General features: G+C 46.8%; 1 protein-coding gene across 10 annotated transcripts in view; it reads right to left on the bottom strand.

Moving 5' to 3' along the window:
* Nucleotides 1–26,207, bottom strand: part of MIB2 (MIB E3 ubiquitin protein ligase 2) — a 312,619-nt gene that overhangs the window by 146,005 nt on the left and 140,407 nt on the right. For 6 of the 10 annotated variants that reach the window (XM_078642419.1, XM_078642421.1, XM_078642416.1 and 3 more), the window contains exon 8: nucleotides 284–388. The exons of the other annotated variants lie outside the window; for them this stretch is intronic. In XM_078642419.1, the coding sequence (XP_078498545.1) occupies nucleotides 284–388 (105 nt within the window). The remainder of the gene's footprint in view (nucleotides 1–283; nucleotides 389–26,207) is intronic. 10 annotated transcript variants of the gene reach the window in all.

The raw sequence follows: 26,207 nt of genomic DNA, 5'->3' as shown, positions 1-26,207 counted from the left end.
CAAAGGTGAAATCATATGAGGAGTTCAGAGGAGCAGAGCATTAGGCAGGACAGGAGGTGTGTAGAATGGAAAGGTGAGAAGGTGTAGGATGCAGAAATAAGGAATGAGAAAAACTGGTATGCACCACTCATGAAAGCATGCTCTGCTGCGTATGGCTTCAGCCTATTCCTTGCACCTCCCTACCAAACACAAATACACTTCACTCCTTCCCCTGTCCCCTCTGACAAATGAACACAAGTGTTAAATAATCAGCAGTCTTTATGTTGTCCTCTTCCGCACTCACAGGGGCCATGTCATTAGTCCATTCCCCATGGTCCACTTGGAGCCGCCGGACAGTTTCCATGTCATCCATCACACGGACCACATCACCAACCCAAAAGGTGTTGTGCTAAAAGAAAAAATATCAGAGACAAAAGAAAAAATGGAAACAAAAATGTAAGGCAAAAAGCAAAAGCACAATGCACTCCAAGGCACTGCAGCGCGAAAGCAAATCAAACTGCGATCAAGAGATTAAGGTAGTGGGAATGAAAGAGTAAGAAATATAAAAGGCATCAATCAAGATATAGGTGACAGAAAACATGAGAGTGCAAAATTAACTACAACAAAATTATATATAGGAAGACTGAGAAAGAAGTGATAGAAATTCGAAATAGAAAAGGGAGAGTAATAAGCAGATAAAACAGAAATTGGAACAAAGATAAAACACAGGGATGATAGAACAAGTATAAAGAAAGACACTGGTGACAGTGAAAGAGTTTGCGAGAGAAGTGAGTTTGAGAACACACATCTGGAAAAAAACGAGTGAAAAGGCAAATAGATGTTACAAAAACCAAGTGAGCTTTTGTCAACATAAAAGGGAATGTTAAGAGAAAGAAGACAAGAGGATATACAGAGACAGAAAGAAGCAGACAGACGCAACAGTGAGAAAAAGAAGCAGAAGGAGAGACTGACACAGAATTACAGACAAGAAAGAGGGAATGGTATACTGAAAAAAGAGCAAAGTGAAAGAGGAAGAATTAAAGATGAGAAAGAATCTCAAACTGAAAGTGGCAGAATTAATGATAGAAAGAATCTATTTGTGGTGGTCACTAAGATGTTTAAAACAGTTACCTACCTGCAACAACAGGTATGCAATTTTAATGTTTAAATATTCATCTACTGTGTACATCCTGCCTTTTATTGGGTGATTTGGAAAAACTCAATTAGTTTTGCCCAAGTATTCAAAGTTGCAGATGTGTCTGTAAAAAGACTTGTCAACAGGATGGACAGATCCTCAACAAAGTTGCACGTGCAAGTGCCATAATTGTATTTGAATTTTGGGTGGTCTCTGGAAATGGGATAATTCTTCAGCAAGGATGTGATCCCTAGCTATGCGGGTAAGTCACTGTCCACTGTGTATTTATGTTGACTCAAAAGAATGCAAGTAAAACTTTATTGTATGATTACTTAAAACCATTACATAAGGGCAAAAATACACAAAGCGAAAAAGAAAGATAAAAATTAATTCCTCTGCAATCCATCTTCAGTTCGAAAAAAAAAGTTTGATTACAAAATATGGAACAGACACATCCACCTTTCTATAATAGATCTAAAGTGCCTTGGGCAGCTGTTTGCCAGCTGGACACGGCACTTGGGGCCTCCTGCTCATGCATGACTGGTATGGAATGACACTGCTTGTTACTCGATGAGCTACACGCTAGTGAAGGGGGAGACTGTGCCCGACTGGGATACTGTTTCCGAAAACCTGTCCTTCAACAATGTCTGCACCAAGTGGATACATTTACCAAATTTTGCCAGGTGTAGTGTGGTTTCCAGAGAGAATATAAGGTTTTGTGCCTCTATGACAGTACGGAGGCCATAATATAACAAACATTTGCAAAATCAATAGGTCTCGCCTATGAGGCTTTTGGCACCCTTGCTTTGCTGCATGACACATTTCATGAACACTGATTGGTGGTTTACAGCGCTTGGTGTTACACCACTGCATCTTCCCAAGACCATAAACATAATGTGTCACTGTTACCTAAGTGGACCACCTTCATTTTCTTGACTTTAGAAGAGAAAAAAAGACCAAGTCAGCCCTGCAATGGATGGTAAGTTACAAATACGTTTACGTAGAACATGTATTAACCCTTGCAAGGTAACTTTGAACTTGCTTATCAGGGCCATGAAGAAATCAACTCGTAAAACGGTAGTTTTCTTAAAGTTATTTTCTTACAATATTGCAGCTAGACAACATCGCTGTTGTGGAGACTCCAGTTTTACAAGATCCCTTTCCGCAGGCACTGCACCAGTAGTGACGGCCATGCAGAAAAAACATTAAATCCTACAAAATCCAAACAAGGGACAGACAGTATGTGGTCAGCCAGTCTCCCATCAAACTGTCGAGTCATAGAAGATAAGCCAAGAAAAATAGATCAGATGAATGCTGGAAAGATCTCAGTGGTTTGATGCGTCTGCTCTGCAAGTCACAGGTTCAAACCCCAGCAGAGCGGATTCAGACTCCCGCTTCCAATGAAGCTCAGAGGCTCTTTAAACAACATCAAGGGTTTATTTGGCATGGTCTGTGTCCCACTAAGTTAATTTATCTGGGAAAAATAGGGGCCCCTTGTCAAAATTGGATGACGCCCAAGACAGGGAAATAGCTAAATGGGAAAAGAAGAACAAGTACTGGGCTGATGGTGCTACTTTAAGTTTCGTGCTACAGTTGTATCTTATTATGCACCACACATGTTTATTTTCAAAAATATATCTTTATTTTGTCTTTTTTAATTTTTTACTTTCCTTCAGAATTGATAATATATAACTAATTTTTTTCTCTCCTTATTTGTTTTTTTTCCACATATTTCACATCAAATACTAAAACAGTATATAAAAAACGTTTTGTTTCAATTCATGATCAGATAGCAATTTATTACCTAAGAGACTAAGGGCCGGTGTAGGATGGCAAATACCGGTCGGTAATGGCCGATTTGGGTCGTCACCGACCGGTATTTGCAGATGGAGATGTAGGGGCCTGAAAATGTGACAAATCGGTATATTTACCGATTCTGTAAATTTACCGATTCGGTAAAATACCGAATCGGTATATTTACCGAATCGGTAAATCTACATGTAGGTGGCACTGTAATCTGTGCCACAGGCCCTTACCGATTCGTTATTTACCATGAAATACTATTTCATGGTAAATAACGAATTCCTGTGTACATGCACATCTGTGCATGTACACTTGTGCCATGTGGTACACATACATGCACACAAGCCAGAATCAGGGGTGCAACAGGGTGTCAAAGTGACACCCTGTCCCCTTTGCAAATTCGGTATTTTTACCGAATCGGTACCGGTTCGGTAATTGACATTGCTTCCTATGGCCCTCAAGGCCCATAGGAATCAATGACAATTACCGAATCGGTAAATACCGATTCGGATACCGAATTTTTAACTACATCTCATTTACCGAATCTAGAATACCGAATCTGTAAAATTCGGTATTCTAGAGTCAGTAAATGAGAATTACCTACACCTAGCCCCTGGCCACTAAGACAGACAGAAATGGATAACCTGATTGAATACAATGTTTTTATAAAAAAAGGCACGTTATGTTATGTTATGTTATTATTATTTGTACCGCGCACAGCTGCCCCAGCGAAGGGGCGTCCTGGCGCTTTGCCAAGGTAAACAACACCACATAAGAAACTCCGAGAGAAAAAAAGAAAAGAAAAAAAGAAACAGCAGAGGAATTTAAGCAAACAGAAGAGTTTTGACGGCCCGTCTAAACTGGAGAAGGTTGTCCATCGCCCGGATATGCGGAGGAAGAGAATTCCACCACTTCGCCGCTAACACGCGAAAAGAGCGGCCACCAGCTCTAACCAGTTTAAAGCGCTGGACCGTCACCAGATTCTGCCCCAAAGATCTAAGGGTACGTGAAGGGACATACGGCGTTAGCAGATTCTCCAAAATTTTGGGAGACATACCTTTGAGAATTTTGAAAGCAAGGCAAAGAACCCTGAACTGAATTCTCTGAGGTATGGGAAGCCAGTGGAGCGAGTGAAGAGTTTTGGAAACCGAGCACCTCCTTGGCAGGCCAATCACTACTCTGGCTGCAGCATTTTGGACTCGCTGCAGCTGGGTAAGTTCTGCCTGGTTAATCCCGGCTAGCAAAGAGCTAGCATAGTCCAGTCGGGATAGTACTGATGCTTGAACCACCAGTTGCCTGGTGGGCGCATCAAAGAACTTAAGAATAGGTCTAAGCCCTCTAATGGTGCCATAGCAAGAAGCTGCCACCTTCTTGGTATGACAGATGAAGCCAAGGGTCGGGTCCAACCAGACTCCCAAATTTTTTATCTCCGATGCAGGGAGAGGAGTCACACCTAACTCAGAGGGCCACCACTTGTCACCCCACAATGCCACCTGCTTGCCAACCACCATCACCTCCGTCTTCTTGGTATTTAACTGGAGGCAGTTGGAATTCATCCAGTTAGCCACTGCTCGCAGACCATCACAGAACCTGGGGGCCTCCATATCTGAGTCCCCACTCAGCGTGACCGCCAGCTGTGTGTCATCAGCATATGAGACCATCGTCAGGCCCCATTGCTTGACGACCGCAGCCAGCGGTCTCACGTAAAGATTGAAAAGATTGAAAAGAGTGGGACTCAACGAGGAACCCTGAGGAACCCCCACGGATAAAGTTTCGACTTACCGGGCGGGATCGCAACCTGAAAAGATCTTTCAGTCAAGAAAGATCGAAACCAACATAAGGTCGAGCCCTTGACACCCACTTCCTCGAGTCGCTGAAGCAAGATCCCGTGCGAGACCGTGTCGAACGCGGCACTAAGATCTAATAACAGAAGTGCCGTCGTCCGACCAGCATCAAGCACGGATCGCAGGTGTTCGACCATAGAAAGTAGGGCCGTCTCGGTGCTATGGCCCGCCCGGAACCCGTTCTGGGTAGGGTCAAGAATGTTAGCCCTAGTGAGATGGTCTGCAAGGATGCCGTTCACATGGGCCTCAGCGACTTTGGTGGCCCAAGGAAGGAAGGAGATGGGGCGGTAGTTCTCAGGTTTAAGGGGGTCAAGGGTGGCCTTTTTCAGGATAGGTGTGACTACTGCCTGCTTCCACCTGATGGGAACAATCAGATGAAAGTGATAGATTAATCAATGAGAGCACCGGGGTTCGACATAAGGGCGACATACTCTTAAGCTGGACCGGTTTCAACGGGTCTGCCGGAGACCCTGACTTGATTTTAATGCTAAGTGAGTCAAAAGCCTCCATGGAAAGGGAGGGCAAGGTAGTAAGACAGTCGCTGTCTCCCACCATACAACTGACCCGGTCAGGGAGAGAAACCCATCGAGAAGGTTCTATAGATGGCATGAACTTTCTCGAGGAAAAAAAGAGGCCAACGTCTCACAATGGGAATCTGAGCAAATTTCCGACATCGTTGTCCTCTTGGCCATCAGATCCTTTAATACCTTAAATATAAGTTTCGCTGGATTAGCACTCTGCTGAAACTCTTGAGCATAAAAGGCAGCTCGTGATTTACAGACCGCCCTATGATAAACTTTTGTTTTAGCCAAATAACATGCTTTTAGTGCCGGATCATACGATTTTCTCTATAGTCTCTCGGCCTGTCTACCGGCTCTTTTGAGAGACGCCAAGACACCATCATACCATGGGCTCGGCTCTTTCGGTCGACACGTGGACCATGATACAGGGATCAACGAGTCCAAGGCATGTGAGATCCACTCACAAAAAGAGTCATAACCACGGTCTACATCAATAAAAGGGCTTAATGGTGTCTCCTCTAGGAGATGATCCACTATGTAAACATTAATGTGTGATTAAAGGATGTTGTACAAAAAAACACTGGTGTCAAACAGCAATTATCACCAACGCGTTTCGGTGTTCAACCTTCCTCAGGGTGATTATACCAGTGGCATACAATAAGATCTAAAGTGCTTGTTGCATAGTTCTTGTAGGTCAGATGACCATACGTTTGAGATATAGTGATCCAAAAAGCTGATAGAACAGAGTATTTTGTGCTAATCTCGTGCTCTGTCTTCTGCGCCAATGTACTGGGAATACGATTGTATCTAAAAAGTGGATCTATTTGCAATCAATCGAAGGCCACCACTATAGATAAAAACTGGAACAACTGCTGCCTTTTCATATTTAACTGATTTTGAGATGGTTCCAGGACAAGTCCTTGATACTAGTGGGTAAACAAAATCACTACTCAAATGAAACCAATATCCTTGACACGCAAGATGGCGGCTATTTTCTTTGCTGCTAGGCTCCAAGACGATATGACTACAAAGCGTTATTCTCGCACTAAACTTGGTGAGAGTCCAAAATATGGAGCAAGTTGTCCCGCTAGCTGGTTAAAAAAGATAGTATCTTAATGATGCTGAAGGCAAAATTTATAACATGTATCTTATAACAAGAGTATCACGGTTCATCCTTATTCGAACCTGTGTCCAGAAAAATAAGTTCTCAAGGAACGCAGCACGACAAGTTAACACCAGGTCACTCTGTCGATTGAATGCTGGATTGAACAGGAGAGCTTAGATCTGTGGCTGGAATCCTCAACTGAGCTGTGCTCAGACCCGGTGAGACCCGGCCCACTTAAAGCCCTGCCAGCACCTAAAAACCCCTGTGCGGATTAAACACAGGTAAACTGAATGTGCAGCTGCCTCAAAACTATTGAAACAATAAGCATGCAAGCGCCGAGGTTTGATCTCTATGGCTTGTGGCGCTCAAACATCCGCACAAACATACAATTAATTGCTCATGCGCAGTCCGGTGAACCGATAGCGCACTGACACTAGTTAAAGACAAACCTGGTGAAAGTACTATTTTAATTTCTAGGCCCTGTTTATAAATTTTTTAACGTAGGTATGGATTGTAATGTGAATGCTCGTTGTAGGTGTAATGTTACTAGTTTTAAATCGCTGGATGAATGGACAGAAGCAGCAAAATACCAGACGGACAGCATACTAAGCCAAGTACAGATCTTTAGCTTAAGGGTTTTTGGCCCCGCCCTTTATTAAATCAGCCACGCCACGATCAGACTCCCCCCACCCCCCTCGTTTTTTCAACCCACTTAAAGCTCTGGTCTTTGGAAATAACACAATGTTTCTGGGCTGGGTCCGGGTCAGTCTGCTCGGGAGTGGGCTGACTAGTGACTGCCATTGACCTCCTGCAGCGCGAAGTGCTGTTCGAAACTCGGAAGCCACCTCCCCTCTGAATACTAGTGAGTTCCAGGAAAGCACCGGCGGAAATGCTTTGCTTTGTTAATATTTCATGCAGATTAAATCACCGTTTGAAGGAGTGGGTAGGGGGAGGCGGAGCTTCGTTTTGAGAGCTTCGTAAGACACACTCTTCCCTCAACCAATTACCACTCACACAAACAAAGCAGAAGTTGCCGGGACCAAAAGGAAAAGCGAAACGAGGAGAGGCGGGGAAAAAAGCTGCCAGGACTGACATGAATATTAAAATAAAGCGGGGTCAAAAGCTTCCAGCCACGGGCGTCTGCGACTTGTAAACGGCTGATAACCCATGACCTCTCCTCGGCCCTGGCCATGTTCACAGAGCCGCAGAACAGACACCATTAGTATCGGCGCAAAGCCATTGCTGGCACCGTCATTCAAGCAAGTACTGGCACTTGCGCGACAAAATATTTTGAGGGAATGGCTGCGCTAATAGCAAATATGCATTAGCGCTGAGTGACCCGTGGCAGGGCTGCGGTCTTACCAGGCGCACTTACCGCCATATCCTGCTCCACTCCCGGACCCAAGACACGCTGAGATGGTGAACTATGAGGAAGTGAAACTCATCGCACTAAGCAGCAACGCCCCTCCCCCGCAGCGCCCGCGAGCAAACAAGACAAGCATTTACAATGCAATAAGTCTCGCATTTGTGAGATTTTAAGCTATTAGCATTGTAAATGGCAATGTCTTTAATTTATGTTTTAAAAACCAAAACAAAGGCATTGTCATTTACAATGCCAATAGCTCAAACCCAGCAAATGCGGGACCTATTGCATTGCTAATGCTTGTTTATTCTGAAAGCATGACAAGTGTACCACACAGATGAGCCGCACAGGGTATATATAATGTGTCTATGATTGCTGAACGTGACTGAGCGATTTTTGGGCGTGGGCTGCAAAATGTTGTTGAACCTGCCTTACGATTATGCCTCCACGTTGAACCTTCTTGGCATCTGAACCTAAAATCTCAAATACGGCCCTTTCTAAGTATTGGAAAATAACTGCACACATTACACGCACATTACCAGCACTCAGTTTATCGACCTCAGAAGACTGAACAGCCATGTCGGCCCAGTCCGGATAAGAAAGAACGACCTGTGCAAACATAAAATGTTAGCAGCGACCGTTTTGGTTCTTTGAGTCTTCCAGACAGCTCAGTTATTTCGTGGAGAGCACAGAGGGGGCTGCTCTGCCACATTCAATAAACAGAAGCGCCACTGGCAATTGATGATCATTGTGACATTCCCCCCATATTGTGCGCTGAAAAGTCCAGGTCAAGAAAAGATGCCTTAGTACTTGATTAACTGTGTAGTCAGAAACCTTCGAATAGCACAGCTGTTTGCAAATGAAGGGTTGGCCTCTAAACGATGGATTTATGACCAGCTCAGGACTGCCTGTCAATCAAAATCGACTGACAAAAAACTTGGGGGCATATTATCAAGGGATTTATCTCCGCTTTTTTGGCTTTAAAAGCCAAGAAAGCTTAGATAAAATTATCTCCCTATCAGCAACAGGGTGCTAACACGCAAATTCGCATGTTAGCACCCTTTTTCTCTACGCTTCCCCTTGCATCTCTAATGAGATGCAAAGGGGGCGTTCCAGAGAAAAATAATAGGAGAAATGTTGTTAAGCGACATTTCTCCTATTTACAAGGATTTCGCTAACCCTGTTAGTGATAAAAAAAGCAGCACTAACCGCGCTTAGCACTGATTTTTTTACACCTGGTATTTTCCTGTCTTAGCCATGATATCCTATGGAAGGTGGATATCATGGCTAAGTTTGTGAGCCCCTATCATCAAGCTAACGACAAACTTCGAGAGATTATCGTTGGTTTTCCAGCGATAATCTCTCATTTGGCAGTTAGCGCGAGGATTTTTATCACTTCTGAGATAAACCCTGCTAATATCAAGTTATCTCTGCAATAATTTCCGGCGATGCTTAGCGTTAAAAAATTTGTTGCTAAGCCTCGTTAGCGATAAATATCGCTAATCGTTGGTAATATGCCCCATAGTGCTTACCGACTTATGAAGGCGACTGTGTACACCGCAAGTAAAAGATCCAGTCCGGATGGGAGGTCACAAAAGGAGACAGAGCGGTAACAAGGAGGGACTAAGAAGCCTCATTTTCAATCGGAAGCCAGCGTTTTCCATGGACAAAGACACCAGCTAATAAAAACAAGCATTTGCAATGCAATAGGTCTCGCAATAGCGTGATTTTGAGCTATTGGCATTGTAAATGATAATGCCTTTAATTTATGTGTTTAAAAAACCTGCAAAAACAAAAGGCATTGTCATTTACAGTACCAATAAGCCAAAGCTTCTAAAATGCGAGACCTATTGCATTGCAAATGCTTGATATCTCCTGCCACCTTTCTCTGCACATATGCGATTGTTTGAGCAAATACGTGAGCCTACGGGGTGGCATGTAAATGTTAAAATGTGACTTTATATGCATGTGTATCTCTATATATACATAGATATATATACACACTCACATACACTTCACGATTGCCCTTTGCAGGAAGCCCCAATCGGTTTTTATCTGTGCCCGCCGCCCAAAAAATGTAATGTCTCAGAGGCATTATCCCCAGCAGAGACAATGTAAGTAGTCTTTAATACCAGTGACCAAAGTATATTCGTAGCAGCTGGTATTTGCCTATTACCTGTGGGATGTTACACATGGGTCACCCCCACAGAGATGTTAAAATTATACTTTTAATTTCTTTTAGAGGATGAGTGAAATTAGGCTGCAGGCCCTTTGGGGACCTGTATGCAGACACGATCACCACTTCAGAGGTCGACGCACATAAAGGGGATGGTTAATGAAGTCAAAGAGTTTAGAATTTTCTTCTGCGCACATGCACAGGGGACATTTATCTATGGACACATATCTATGCCCTGAGGTTACAACTGCCCTTTAAACTGATCTGAATTCCTGATTCCTGTCACTGTGCGGGGTGCTGGATATTGTTCCTGGTCCCAAAATTGTTTTGTGAGTATCAGCAGGTGAAGGCATTGTGGGTACCCTAGAGTGTGAGTGAACGAGAGCCAAAATGGTGCATATTGGGACTTGTATTTCAAGAGAGCGAGTGATGTCATTAGCAGGTCTAAATTATAGTCTACGTTATATGTAACGTTGATTGTAGGGACTGTGCGCATTATTAACAAGCATCGGAGCAGTTTACACTATTTTGGCACGAAATAAAGTAGAAATGCAGCACCCGTCTATCAGTCATGACGAAATCAACATCCTGTTTCTCCAAACAAATCTCCCTTTGCTACTGCAAACCTTTTTTTTCTTTAACAGAAAAACATATACAAAGAATTGAAGTTTCCCGAGTGCAACGTGAGTAGCTCGTCCACTACAGTCTTTCAATTTGCTGTTTCTTTTTTGTTCGTATATATTTAGTATTTATTTACAGTCAAGATTTTTTTCCTGGGAGTGAAGCCAAGCATATAGAGAAATCCTTAAGACGCTGTAAAGCCGCTGAGGTATAAAATGGAAAGTGCTTAGCCTGCCTGTACGGAAATATCTCACAGCGCGGCGGAGGAAGTCAGTGACACCGGGAACTGTACCTTTCAGGGAGTTTAGCTTGTTTGTTTACACCGTGACGATGATCTAAAGAGAAGGCGAGTGTGATAGAGGGGGAATCTGCGAGCACGCCACCGTCCCTCCCACTCGCCACCCGCCACTCAGCAGATCACCAAACCAAAATGATAATTCCACCCCCTCACTCCGTTCGCCCCCACCGCCACTGCAATCAGATTCCATGCTTTTCGCAAACATTTACAAACAAGCTGGCTCCGTGGAGCCGCCGAAGGAAAGTGCGCGATGCGCGAGCTGCCAGCCTCCGGGGACAGGAAATGTGCATGCGTGGACAGGAGATGTGCACGCGTACGGAGTGCACATCTCCTGTCCCCGCGTGCCACCTCCTGTCTCCCTTTGTGCACCAACGCCACAGCAATAGAGTCTTTGCTAGCAAAGCAGCTGCGCTGCTTTCGTAGCGAGACCTAATGAGCGGGGCTTCCACTGCACTTCCACAGCTGTCCCTACTACAGAATATCTCGCATGCGCTGCAACGCTAGGCGAGACCTAACAATGATGTGAAGCGCGGCGTCCCAGAAGCGGGCACCATGTTGTTGTGTTGTTAAAATAAAAGCTCTGTGGTGCCCAAAACAAATTTTTTACAATTGAAACAACAAAAAGAGCGGAAAGTCAGAAAGCAGTAAAAATGTAATAGTAAGGGAAACGCATGAACATGTGTGAACAGAAGCCCGAGGCAGACCCTAACATACAAATAATGACAGGAAGGAATGTACGTTAAAATAAATGTAAGACCACCTGTAACCGGGGCAGTCGCAGGGAGGATCTAAAACAACAAAAAGGTGGGAGTAACTAAGCATGCTGACCAAACAGAAGCATGCATTTCTAAAAGGCAGGGAGGGAACGTTACATTACATCATGCCTTGCAGAGCATACGCTGCCCAGGTCCAACCTAAAATGACTGACCTAAGACGCTTATCGTGCATTGTGCAATTCTGGGCAACAGCGTAACAGATTAACCAGCCACTCTTTTTTGTGATCGCACAGTCTGCATCATACAATGCTGGTAAGAGATTTCCAGCCGATGTTCAACACATTTATTGGGAGTAGCACCAACCTAGCCCAAAGTATAGTTTTAGACAGTGTTTGCCCAATGTTTGATGCAGGTATAGGTGTCTGGTCTGGGTTGTGTAAGACGTTATTAATGGGACATATCTACCAGGGGCACAAGTCCTAAAAAAAAGAAGTGGGAGGGGGACTAACTTAGTTAGGCAGTTTGCAAGTGACATCACGGTGCGTGACATCATAGCATGTGACATCACAGCGCATGACATCACACAAGGTATCACGGGAAGTGGCATCACAAGCCACGATTTTACAGGATGTGGCATCAGATCCTAAGCCCTCACATATATGTTTATGGGAACCATCATGTGTACGTTTGAGCGCACTGCAAGGATAATAGCACAGTAAGCTACGGAAGATGATATGACACTTCTACACTTTGTAATCCCCAGTTTTATGTAGCACATCCTGTACATTCATTTACAAACATATATAATTTATTGTATATGTAATATGCACGTCTGATGTATGTGCTCCGACACCCTGCATTGGGATGAGTAGGACTATACAAGAAAAAATAGTGGTACTTAAATTATTTCAACGCCTTCTCAGGGGAAGTAAGCTCTCTATAAATGCAATTTATTTTGTGTAAATACTGGGAAAGACCAACACATCTGACATTCTTACAGTGCATGCATATCGCCTAAACAGGGACTGAACAAAGTGAAAAGCTGCCTCTCTTAAGTATGTATGAAGTGCTAACATGGTGTGAGCCTTTGTTTCCCCTCTGCTGCATTTGCATCTAGGTGTGATGCTTCTGACTTCTCCCAGCCAGGAGACTGGAACAAAAGGAGACCTGATGACCCCTTGTATTCAGCCTTTGTTATGGGCCCAGCAGGAGCCTTAAATAATAAAGCCCGTCCCCTCCTGCACCTTGTTGCAGATGGACAGCAGACAACGTGCAGGCGCTGCTGAAAGTGTCCCTGTGTTTGGAATTTCACAGGATGAGTTCAGCACATTATTCAGTGGGGCCCAAATTCTTGGCAGGGTGAACGACGTTCACCCTGTGAAAATAGTGGGTGGACACCGTCCACCCGCGTGTACCCCCGACTTGTGCCCTGTATTTACCCTTGTCCAATAAGGTCTTGATATCAGGTTCTCTCAAGAGCTGGTTCAGTTGCTTTTTTTATGGCGGCTTTGATGACAGAGTAAGGGATAGAATATTGGGCCCCGTTTTCTATGGCCAGTTGTAGTTTTTCTGCGGCTATTTATTTATTTAGTTTTATATAGCGCTGGCTAGACCCGGATGTATCAGAGAGCTCTACATGAGGAAGAAACATTGTTTCAGAACATGGTTACAAAGTTACATCAGTTACTGGCGAGTAGTTACCGGGATTACATGAGTAGAAATGAATATGCTACTTACCAGTATGCATCTGTTCTTGGCATGTAGGGCTGCTGACATTCATATCTATAGCATAGATCGCCGCCTAGTGTTGGGTCCGGATGATTGCACATTGTTGTCCTGGAAGAGTCTTCGAAGTATCACGAGATAGGTGGCTCCTCCCCTGGACTACAGTGCGCATGGGCATCAACTCCATCCCCAGATTGTTTTTAGCCATTGTGGCGAAGATGGAGTGTAACAGTGTGAGCAATGACCATGCTAAGAGTAAGTTTGAAATCTGCAGCCGCTACAGGCGGCGGGGAGGAGGGTGGGCGATATGAATGTCAGCAGCCCTACATGCCAAGAACAGATGCATACTGGTAAGTAGCATATTCAGTTCGAGGCCTGTGGGCTGCTGAATTCATATCTATAGCATAGAATATATAGCAGTCCCTCCATTAACGGCGGACGTCTGTGCCAGCTGCAGACGTTTGGAAAAGTGTCTTAAGAACAGCCAGCCCTACAGCTGCTTGCTGCTTGGAGTGCACATCTACACAGTAGTGTTTAGTAAATGTGTGTGGTGTAGACCATGTGGCTGCTCTACAAATGTCTTCCAAAGGGATATTACCAAGGAAAGCCATGGAGGCCCCCAACTTGCGGGTGGAGTGGGCTCTGGGGGGACCGTTCAAGTGCGCTTAGCTTTGTGATAGCAAATTTGAATACACTTAACGATCCACCTGGCTATACCTGCTTTGGAAATGGGGTTGCCTTTGTGCTGGGCCGAAAAGGCAACAAAGAGTTGTTGTGTCTTCCTAAAATCCTTGGTCCTATCGATGTAGTACATCAAAGCGCGTTTGACGTCAAGAGTGTGGAGCATTCTTTCGGCCACTGTCTCTGGGTTTTGAAAGAACGCGGGCAGTTCAATGGTCTGGTTGACATGGAACTGTGAAACCACCTTAGGAAGAAATTTAGGGTTAGTGCGCAGCACCACCCTGTTTGAGTGAATTTGTATGAATGGCTCTTGGACAGTGAGCGCCTGGAGCTCACTAACACGTCGCAGAGACGTAATGGCTATCAGAAAAGCCACTTTCCATGTTAAAAACTGAACCTCGCATGAATGCAGAGGCTCAAAAGGTGGGCCCATCAGCCTGGTGAGGACCACATTAAGGTTCCATACAGGAGCTGGCGGGGTCCTGGGAGGGATGACCCGTTTCAGTCCTTCTAGGAAGGCTTTAATGGCGGGCACTCCGAAAACGGAGAGATGCTGCCTGTTTTGGAGATAAGCTGCTATGGCGGATAAGTGTATCCGAATGGAAGCATATGCCAGCTTGCATTTGTAAAGATGTAACAAATAACAGACGATGTTGTGAGTGGATGCATCTAGCGGGTTGATGTTGTGTTCTGTACAGTAAATGACAAACCGCTTCCATTTTGCTGCATAGCAAGCTCTGGTGGTGGGCTTTCTTGCCTCCCGTATGATATCCATGCAGTCGGGAGGCAAGTTAAGGTAGCCAAATTCTAAGACTTCAGGAGCCAGATCGCCAGGTTGAGCTGTTGCGGGTCTGGGTGCTGAATGTCGCCATGGCTCTGCGTCAAAAGTCTGGGCGTGAGGTGCAGCCTTTGATGCGGTACCATGGAGAGTTCTAGAAACGTGGTGTACCATGGTTGGCGTGCCCACGTTGGAGCAACCAGGATGAGCGTCATCGAGTGTTGCTTTAGCTTTCGTGCCACCAGCGGTATGAGAGGTGCTTGGGGAAAGCGTACGCAAATCTGCCTGACCAGTTTATCCATATCGCATTGCCCTGCGACTGTGGGTGAGGGAACCTGGCGGCAAAGTGTTGGCATTTTGCGTTTTCCCTTGTGGCGAACAGGTCTATCTCTGGATGACCCCACTGCTGGAAGTATGGGTGGAGTGCTGATGGATGTATCTCCCATTCGTGCATTTGGTGGCTGTACCTGCTGAGCAGATCCGCCATCTGATTGTCCTTGCCCGGGAGGTGTTCCGCCATGAGGAAGATGTTTCTCTGAATGGCCCACTTCCACATGCTCTGAGCCAGATGAGACAACTGTGGAGAGTGTGTACCTCCCTGCTTCTGAATGTAGTACATGGCTGTCATGTTGTCCGTCCGGATCAACAGGACTTTGTTGCACATATGTACTTTGAATGCCTTCATTGCCATGAAGATTGCCATCAGCTCTAGGTTGTTGATGTGCATCCTCTTTTGCTGCGTTGTCCATAGTCCCTGCACTGTGTAGTGGAGTACATGAGCTCCCCAACCCTGGAGAGATGCGTCCGTCGTTAGGATGATCTGTGGAACAGGCTCCTGGAATGGTCGGCCCTTGCAAAGGTTGTGTGGATTCCACCAATGCAGAGAGTTGTATGCCCGACCGGTCACCAACACTAGGTCCTTTAACTGTCCGTGAGCCTGATTCCACTGACGTGCCAAGCACTCTTGAAGCGGGCGCATATGTAGCCTCGCGTGCGGGACTATGAAGATGCAGGAGGCCATCATGCCTATCAACTGCATGAACACTCTTGCTGGAAGCGAGTGTTGCGGTCCGAACTTCTGGATGAGCGACTGAATGCTGTTGATCCTCACAGGATTCGGCTGAGCCGTGGCCGCCAGAGTATCTATTGTCGCGCCCAGATACTGCCGCACATGGGCTGGCTGAAGGTGCGATTTGGGATAATTTAGTGAGAATCCCAGACTGTGAAGAAGGTGAATGGTGTGGGACATGTTGGCGGCGCACAGCTGGGCCGACTTTGCTTGGACAAGCCAGTCGTCCAGATAAGGGTAAACGTGAACGTTATGCCTTCTACGGTGCGCAGCCACTGTCGCCAGGCATTTCGTGAACACCCTGGGCGCTGTGGTCACTCCGAAAGGTAGGACCTTGAACTGATAATGCCGACCCTGAATGGTGAATCTGAGGTATTTTCTGTGTGATGGATGTAGAGGAATGTGAAAGTATGAATCCTTGAGATACAAGGTTGCGAGGAAGTCTCCCTGGTTGAGCAACGGAAGAACTTGCTGCAGCGTCAGCATGTGAAAGTGTTCTGAGAGAATATACTGGTTTAGGGGTCTGAGATCCAGAATGGGTCTGAGGGACCCGTCCTTCTTCGGGATTAAGAAGTACAGGGAGTACACTCCTGTGCCTTCTTCTTCCACCGGCACGAGCTCGATTGCCCCTTTTTGCAGCATGACAAGTACCTCCTGCTGCAATAAGTGCAAATGCTCTGTGGACATAGGACGGTGTTTTGGTGGCATGTTGGGTGGAGTGGATATTAACTCCAGACAATAACCGAACTGTATAAGTTTCCTGACCCACCTGTCTGTGGTGATGGATTTCCAGACTGGCAGGAACTGCTGGAGTCTCCCCCAACAGGTGTTGTGTGGTCGGGGGGCAGTGGCAGGGCGTCACTGTTTGGTGGTGGCAGAGGAACGGGAGTTGTTATTTCCACGGCCTCTGCCCTTGGCACTGTTGCCCCGATAGCCGCCTCTACTCTGCTTGGTGTAAGAGGACTGCGCTCCACCCTTAGTGTATTGCGTTTGCTGGGACATTTGGCCTCTGGAAACACCTCTATTGCCTGAGCGACGAAAAGTATTGGCCCGAAACTGTTGGGACTGGAGAGCTTCCATGGACTTTGCAGTCTCGGTATCCTTCTTTATTTTTTCCAGTGTGGTATCCACCTCAGGACCAAACAACCTATCAGGGTTGACCGGCTGATTGAGGATGGTGGTTTGTATCTCCGGCTTGAAACCGGAGATTCTGAGCCATGCCTGACGTCTCAACATCACACTGGTGTTAATGGCCCTGGCCGCAGTGTCCGCCACGTCCAGTGCACACTTAATAGAAGCGTTGGAAGTGAGCTTCCCTTCCTGAATGAGCATTTCCGCCGCCTCTTTATACTGATCGGGTAGATGTTGTAGCAGGGTCTCTAGTGTGTCATAGTGCGCCCTGTCATATCTGGCCAAGAGTGCCTGAGTGTTTGAGATACGCCAGATATTGGCTGCTTGAGCCGCCACCCTCTTCCCTGATGCCTCCAGCACTTTAGATTCCTTGTCTGGGGGAGGAGCATCACCAGTGGTTTGCGAATTCGCCCTCTTCCGGGCATTAGAAACGACCAGAGAGTCCAATGGCAACTGGCCCTTAATGTAGGTAGGGTCTCCAGGTGCCGGCTTATATTTTTTTCTCAATTCTAGGGTTGACCACCCTGGCACGTGTGGGTTCCTTAAAGATGTCTGCAGCATGTTTGAGAACCCCTTTCAACATTGGGTGAGTTTTGACAGTCTTTTCTGCTGTGGAAAAGGTACCAAAAAGGAAGTCCACGTCAACAGGGTCAGCGTGCAGCTGGACGTCGTGGTTTTTAGCCGCCCTCTCAATGAGAGCATTAAATGCCGCAGAATCCTCAGTAGAAGATGTTTTGACATTGTACACTGGAGTGTCGGGGCAGTTTGCGGATCCCCTGGGTCCCCTGCATCTGCTCAAGAGTCCTGGTGATCCTCAGGATCAGTGTTGGCAGGAAAGTTATACTCTTCGTCATCACCTTCCCCAGCCTCCACCTCTGAATAAGTGGGCGAGGGTGTGGCAACTCAAGGAGTCTGTGGAGCAAGTGGCTCAACCAGAACCGGGGAATCTGTAGAAGGCTTCTTGCGCTTCAAAGGAATAGTGTAGGACTCCAAAGGCTGCGTCGCCGTGATCTTTCTCTTGTAGAGGGTACGTTTACCGGTGTCGGCGTCGATAAAGTGTTCCGACTGCTCCTCCACCAAGGGTTGTCGATGCTTCAAGCTCTCAAGCTGCGGAGAAGGCTTCGACCCTGCAGACCCTTGCACGGGCGCGTTGGTGACCGACCTTGGTGCGAAGGCCTTCGGTGCCACCAAGGCGACAACGTAAACAGGAGTGGCGTCGAAGACTTTGGCGTTATGGCAGCCTTCTTCGGGGTGGAAGCATCCTTCGGATCGACCGCGGAAGCCTTGTTCCTGATGCGTTGCAGTGAGTCCGACACCTGCTTCGTAAAGGAAGCGGACGGTTTCGTCGACCCGACAGACGTCCTCGGTCCACCAGCGTGTGAAGACTCGAGCGTCGATGTTTTGGTCTTCTCCGGCCGAGGCACAGGAGCAGCTTTCTTAGGTGCGCCGTGTCCTTCTTCCGCGCCGACGGCCTTTGGCGCTGACGACTTCGGGCCGGCAGCCTTGACTCCCGGGGTTGGGGCCCCAGTCTTCGGCTCGACGCCCTTGTTCGATTTTGGTTCGACGCCCTTGACCGACTTTGGCTCGAAGCCTTTGGTCGACTTCACCGGGTCGACAGCCTTCTTCGGCTTCAGCCGCCCCGACAGATCGGAAGACGAGGAGGCGGCCAGAGGGACAGACGTCTTCTGTTTCGTTGGCGTCTCCATCACTTTCGGTTTCGTCGACAACGAGGGTTTTACTTTCGGTTTCGTTTTGACGACCGGCGGCTCCGCAGAAGTGTCCGTAGCCGGGCCCGCAGGCGAGGCCGTGGATTTGGGTGCAAGTTCTTGGGTAAGGCCGTGTGGCGATCCCGCGACCTGAGCCTTAGTGATTGTTCGAACGGGGCATAGCTCTTCGCCTGAGCTATCTTCCATGGCCCCATAGGCCTCATTGTCGTCTCCTACCTCGTCGACGACTTCTTCTGCATCGAGCGCTTCGACATCCGCGTCGTAGTCATAGTCGATCTCCTCCGCAGGAGGTGAAATCTGCAGATGAACTTCTTGTTCGTTGGCGTCTTCACTCTCGAAGATGTCCACCGGTGCCGGGCCGACTGCTGGGCCTCCAGTCGCGCCACGCGCCGAAGCCGAATCGTCTTCTTCGATCGAAACCGGGAACAAGCCATACAGTTGGCTTCATCGTGGTCTGGCGACAAGCACTTGTTGCACACTGGGTGGACGTCGATGTGGGGATACTTCGATCCACACACGGGACATTTCTTGAACGGGCTCCGTTCCATGATGTGTTGTTGAAAGTCTTGCTGCGCCGACCGGGTCTCGAGCACCAAAGAGCCACGCGACTCCTTGGGACGTCCGACTCGGGGACTGAGCCGGACCAGAGTTGGGCACCGAGCGCAAAAACAATACCGACGGTATAGGAAAAGGCCATCAGGCCTTAAGAAAGTCTATATCGATTCTGAACTGGAGATAACAAATATACATCCGAACCCAATGGCGGAAAAAAACAATCTGGGGATGGAGTCGATGCCGTTGCGCACTGTAGTCCAGGGGAGGAGCCACCTATCTCGTGATACTTCGAAGACTCTTCCAGGACAACAATGTGCAATCATCCGGACCCAACACTAGGCGGCGATCTATGCTATAGATATGAATTCAGCAGCCCACATGCCTCGAACAGCATAGCATAAACATGCAGTAAAAAATGGGCAAGTGGAGAGAAGATTAGGAGAGAGAGGGAAGGAATAGGGGAGGTAGACAGAGAATAATGGAGGGAAGAGGGGGGAGGGTGTAGGAGGCACAACGGGGAGACGAGGAAAAACAACGTCCGACGACCGGCTGGATAGGTGACGGCCGAGGGTTGAACCAGAGCCAAACTCCTCTATAGCTACGTTGGACGGCTCCACCAGTCATCGGCAAAAGGTTACTCCAGCACCGCAGTACAAACAGAAAGGTTAAAGTTTCCGCCAGGGAGGCATAGTCCAAAAGTTCCATTGAGCGCGCCGGTCACGGTGTACGGTGCTGTGCTTACGGCGGTAATGTGATAAAAACCCAGGCCTCCGCTGTGTGAGACTCTCTTGTCACTGTGGACTCTCTCAAAGGGGTCTCTGAAACTCCAGGTTATAAATGCGGGATCCCTCCCCAACAAGGGGAGAAGGAGTGCTTTGGGAAGGGGCCAACTCATGGTGGCCATTATTAGAAAATAGGTGTCAGATGTCCTCAGTGGCGGCCATCTTAGAGTCGGGCAGTGGGTACAGCTCAGTACCCTCCTTGTGTCTGGTCTTCACACTGTTCCTCTGCAGTCCCAGAGGCCTCCCGCTTGTGACTTCCCTCTTATCTGGAGCATCCTGGGCCTCTGCTACTGAGGTTTGCCCGCTTTGGTGCTGCGGCCGCCATTTCAGGGTCAGGCGCGCAGCAGGATTCCAAATCCGCTCCATGCCTGATGGTGCCTCCTTGCCTATGCCTCACTGACCTTGGGGAGCGCAGGTAGGTGCACTCCAGCTGAAGAATGAAATGAAAGAGCAATAACTAAAATAAAATGGCAGACCAGGGCATCTCTGCTCAATGTCACAGTTGTGTCGCTGTTTCGGTGGCAGGACGAGAAGTACGAACAGGGCAAAAAGTACTCTCATCCCTGGGAAGAGCCGCCCCTGATCCAGCTCCTGTCTGTCTGGCGGTGGGGGAAGCAGCTCGCTCATCTCTGCGTGGGTGATCCCGGCAGCGGAGCAATGTGCACAAGCCAAAGTTTGTTTGATGTCGGATTAACAGATTCAATTACAAAGGATGACACTCACTATTGGCAGACTAGCCATTTAAAAAATGCCCGGTATATTAGTTTCTTCGAAGCAGGGTAGACAATTAGTATTGCACTATGCAGCTCCCACGTAGTATACCATTTTGAAAGAGGTAGGCCACTGTTCGTTTTTGTAGAGTTGCCCTAAACTTAAAGATTTTCGATTTTTTTGAAGAGTTTCTCTTGGTTTTGTTTAAAAGAAGACAATGGTGATTAATGAACTGCAGCTGCAGAGTTGTAGTCCTCTTTACTCCTGCTGTTCTTAGCAGTTTTCCCTATGAGATCGGCTTCAGGCTGTCTATTTTAACGATGGACCTCGCTGTGTCCGCTACTCTGTCAGGGGCCAGTCAATCAAAACAAATGTTCTCCCAATTTGGCCGCAATACTGGGTGTTCGCTACAGCCCAGCCTTCAAGTATGTGCAGCGGGGGCCGTTGGGGGAGCTTGATTTAGCCTCACAGAATTTAGTTTACCGTCACGGGGTCCCATTTTTTGCCAGCCTCGGCTACTTCGGCTGTTGGCACTCTCACCTCTGCACCTCCACAGGCCAGGCTTCGCTGGAAGTGCCTCATACCGATGTTGCAGGCAGGCAGGATAACCTCGATGGCGGTCTTTCTCTACAGGGGGTTAAACTGGCAGTGCAGTACCTGGGGTGGGAGTGGGGGGGAGGGGAGGCTCCGAAGATCGTCTAAGCTCGATGCAACGGTATTGCGGCTCCTATCTTACGACCTCCCTGGTGCAGGCTCGGTACCCTCCAAGCGCCATCTTGGTTCACGGTTGCTGAGGAGCGTTTCGTCTCATTGCTCGGCTCACAAATGATTAAGGGAAGCAATGTTGGGTTCTGCGATAGCTGCAGGCATTCGGATAACAGAATGTGTGCTTTTGGTGGGTTTTAAGTGCGGCGTGGCGTCGCTCAGGGTTTTTGGGCACGGGTTTACCGCAGAGCTTCACCTCCAAGCGGCCATTGTGGTCGCCTCTCCTCCTCTATGTTCAGGTAATTGTGACATAGGTAATTCTGGGTAGTGAAGATCGTTTTTGTGACCACCTTCATTGCATTTTGAGGGGCTGAAATCATCCAGAAAAAGTATTTTGCCTCTGCAGTCAGACATTATACTTTTTGTATTACGAGACCAAACTCCAGTCTTTGTCTAATTCAGCCCCGGGGAAATTGGGGAACAAACGCTTGCTAGGAGTAATTGACGTGGGAATGAGTTTTGTCCAGCTTGGCGCAATTGACGCTGGGCATGAGTTTTACCCAACTCACCCTCCTGGTGGCCTTGGTTCGGCTTGGAGTTCGTCTCTCCCGTTGCCGAAACCTTGTTTACTGTATTCGGACACAAACTCGCTTTCTGTAAACAGGCCTTTAAATCTTGTTCTTATTTTGTCACATTTGATGGGCATTCAAAGACAGGAGTCCTATGTCAAGCTGTGTCTTTGGAGGGAGCTTGGTGTTTAGTTTAGCTGACTTTGAAGTGTGTTTATAGGAAAGAGGAATGCAGATTACTCTCCCCATGGAGCCCTGGTGCCCCTTCCATGCTCCAGTTTAAGAGGCTGTAACGTAACATAACCCTTACATAGCACAACATAAACAACAGCAAAACTTCTCTGCTGTGCTTTATTTACTTTTCCCAAACACAGCAAGTCTTCTAACAGGCTCCATGCATTTGACTTATAACACCAGACTATGTTCCAAGATGGCGTCCACATTAATGCATAGACATATCAGGTCTATTAAAGACAGCTCCAATAGGTGCGCATGGGCCCGACTTCATAGGCGCTTGCACTTGATCAGCAGCCAGCCCAGTATGAATGGATACCAGACTAAGAAGGCTCTATGGAGTACACACGTCTCCTCAGTAGGCGCTCACACGCTCTACCATCATCTCGACCATCAGCATTGCGGTCGCTTAATAGCCACGATAACGGGGCACCTTGAGCCTTTCTTTGCTCCTCCAAAATGGCGGATGTTCCGATGGCGGGTCCAGTGGTCGTCGGTCTCCCACAGCATGTCCCACACCTGATAACTATAAGACTTGCTTTTAAAACTCTTGCTCCGGCAGCCTCATCACCTCCAGGCCGACAGAGGAGGGTAGGTCATGGGCATATCTTGCCTAGGACCACGTGAGTACTTGTAGACAAGGCTTTTGTGAGAGCTTCTCTCAACTATTTTCTACTATATAGCACCTAACTGGTAAATACTTTCTACCAGTTTTTCACCCCCAGCATAGCTTGTCCTCTGCCCAATGTTAAGGGGCACAAACTCCATTCCATTAGGGTAGGACACCAATTACCTGCATTTGGTAATGCAACCTAGTGATGCTCCACATTCTTTGCATGAATTGGGTGCTGTGCTGTGGTTCCACGTGTGGTCACTTGTCTGTTTGTTTTATTTGGGAAATATTACAGCAAGGCGATATTTCACCCACAGCATGGTTTTAAATTGACGTTAAGGCATACTATGTGTATTAAGTGAGTTGTCAACCCATATCCCTTGGTGGTGACATCCTTGATTAGCTGTCTTTTTTCTTACAGGTTGAACTTCTGATGTCTGTATCGTCCCAGGCATAGTTTACGCAACATACATATTTTGATTGGGTACATTCAATCACACACAGCATTTTTGCAAGAGCCCCTCCATGTTAGGTCCTGAAGAGACCCCCTATTGATAGTGAGGTTCAAACGCCGTCGACACTCATATAAAAACGAATCACTTCCCAGCCCCTACCACTGTACCAGAAGGATGTGACTATCTACTGAATATTCATGTTATGGTTGTTTTTTGTATTCTTGAAACCTATTTTATGTCACAAACTTGTCAACTTTGTGTAGGTTCTATGCTCACTTGGGACACCGCGCACATTTTTTTATTAATTTGATTACACATTTGCATAAACGGCCAATATTCGTAAATGTCTTGTTGTATATGTTTTCTTTTCTCTCTCAGACATGTGTTTGCCCATCAATACTGCCACTGTGCTAACTAGTATCATATATTACAACCGATGATGAAGCATGACACCCACCTGGGTGTATGAGAGCTACTGCTTCTATTGTTTACTAACATGACAACTCATCACCCTGCTTCGTGGCACACACACCAACAACACAGTTAGTCCTTCTGAGCTATACTTACCAGACCGGACATTACATTTGTGCAGCAGACACAGTGGCCAACACAAACACAATGAACATGAACCACAACTGTATTTCACACATCTACATATTCCTCTTCTGTCCCTAGACTTGCCTCACCCCTCTATACTCTCCCATGCTATCACAACGTCCTAACTCCCATTCAGGCAGCATGCACTTCCATGTCAATCTTTCTATTTATGAAACAGGCTCAGTCGCACAAGGACATACTGAAAACAAATTACTGTTTCCATTTGAATTTATTTTTACAGGACACAAGGATACTATTTCCTTCATTTCACAAGGGACCTTGGTACACTGTCTAACGCATGGTACAAGCCTATATAATTTGTATCGAGATCCATTGTTAACTACCAGATACATGCAAAGAATGCATTTTTTAATACAACAGTTACAACAATGTTAATTATCAATATATGGATGTCAGGATTCACCTTATCATAGACTGACTGGCTGAACATTACTGCTACTCTGGACTTTTTGAGGATGCTTTCATGGTACATGTGCCAATCACGTCAAGTTATGTTTTGTAATGGATACATTACAGAGATTTTACAAAACTGTAAGCAAATATAAATACTATTGTAACATATTAAATATTTTTGCATGACTAAATAAATGAAAACTGTCAAAATACAATATAGTAATACTTTGTGTGTAACAAAAGATTACAAATGTGTTAAAAAAAAAATGATTTCTTTAAATGCATACTATTTTACAAATAAACAGCAGGGCGACTGTGCTGCATGGTACAATATATATATATATATGTATATACACACACAAACACACACAGCATTAATCGCATCACAAGTCTGAAAGAAACATCAACAAACAAAATAGATCTTGCATAGGCAAGACCTATTGGCTTTCCCAATGCTTGTTCTACTTTGGTGGTATTGGGACTTTCAAGACTTCCTCAAACGATAGTTGGCTCTTGTTTGGGTGTGCAATAGATTGAGGAGGTTTGGTAATGATGGTTCCACTGACTCGGTATGCTCGCCGAAGGTGTCGGATCTCGGCTACAATGTTGAAGATTTCAGTGGCAGCATTTTCGGTGTCGAGGGTTTTGGCTCAAACACTGGAATTTTCGGCACAGAGGTGAAGCCGTGGGTTGATGCCAAGAGTTTTGGTTCTGAAAGTTGGCTTGAGACAGATGGAGGAGTGGCTCGGGAGTGTGCGGCCTATGGTGCTTTTTCGGGGCTGAGCCAGGGATAGGCGGGTCCCATGCAACCTGTCGGTGCTGACCATGGCCCAATGATAGTCTTTGGCCAGTCTGGTAGGTGACCTTTTGTGGTGGACTGCTGTGGTCGGGGAAGGGGCACAGTTATTACAACTTAACCTGGTGCGAGATCCTGCAACTCCAGTTCGGCTCGGAGCGGTCCTCGTGGGAGAAGGTACCCTTAACAGCAGCCGACATTTGAGCATGCAACTCATTTTGAAGGTCCTCTGGTCTGAAGAGGTCTGGTGCATCCTCTACAGTACGGTGGGACATCTCTAGGCATCGAGCTCCAAGGTCACGGATCATCTTTTTCGACTGAAAAGACTAGCAGGCCTCGTAGGTAGCCTCCTTGTATTTAGGGATGATGCACAAGTTACACACCTGGTGGAGACCAGTGCATGAAAACTTGGCATGGCAATGAAGACAGAAGCGGAAAGGTGCCGGTTTCATCACCGAATGGACATAGCACAGAGGTAACGTAAGTTATGAATTGCGCCTTGAAGGGCTAAGGCCCACGGAGCCCACAGCTGACTTGAGACGCCCACACAAAGTTGACGCTGATGAAGTCAATCTGTAAGGCAGGACACATACAGAGAAGCTAGTGTATTCTGTGTAGAAGGGTGGGGTCAATCCAGGTGGGGATCCATGAAAAAGAAGGGAGAACGAGCAGACTGAATGGGGGTTACAGGAGGTCTACCAGGCTGGTATAGCCAGGGTCCGTGGAAAGTGCCTGGAAAATCAGTAGGGCTCTTGTGAGAGCAATTGCTTCCCAATGGCTCCACAGGGAACTGAATCATCCTGTTGGGAAGCTGCATACAGCAGCATCACTTACACGGTGTGGTCACTTAATTCTTTTTCTTTTTTTTTTTTAGACTTTTGCGTATATTTCATGATTGTAACTTGTAATTCTATCTATATACTTAAACATGACTGAGTTACAGTTTGGCAGGTATGATACTTCTCCACAAACATGGCAGAGCACCCTGTCTATCAAACTGACACACGACCGCCCTAATTAGAATTGAATATGCTACTTACCAGTATGCATCTGTTCTTGGCATGTAGGGCTGCTAACATTCATATCTTAGCATTAGATCGCCGC

Source organism: Lissotriton helveticus, chromosome 5_1 (assembly GCF_964261635.1).
Source record: "Lissotriton helveticus chromosome 5_1, aLisHel1.1, whole genome shotgun sequence".
Taxonomy (NCBI): Eukaryota; Metazoa; Chordata; class Amphibia; order Caudata; family Salamandridae; genus Lissotriton; species Lissotriton helveticus.
Note: the sequence above shows the minus strand (reverse complement) of the source record. Positions and strands in the feature narration are given on the sequence as shown.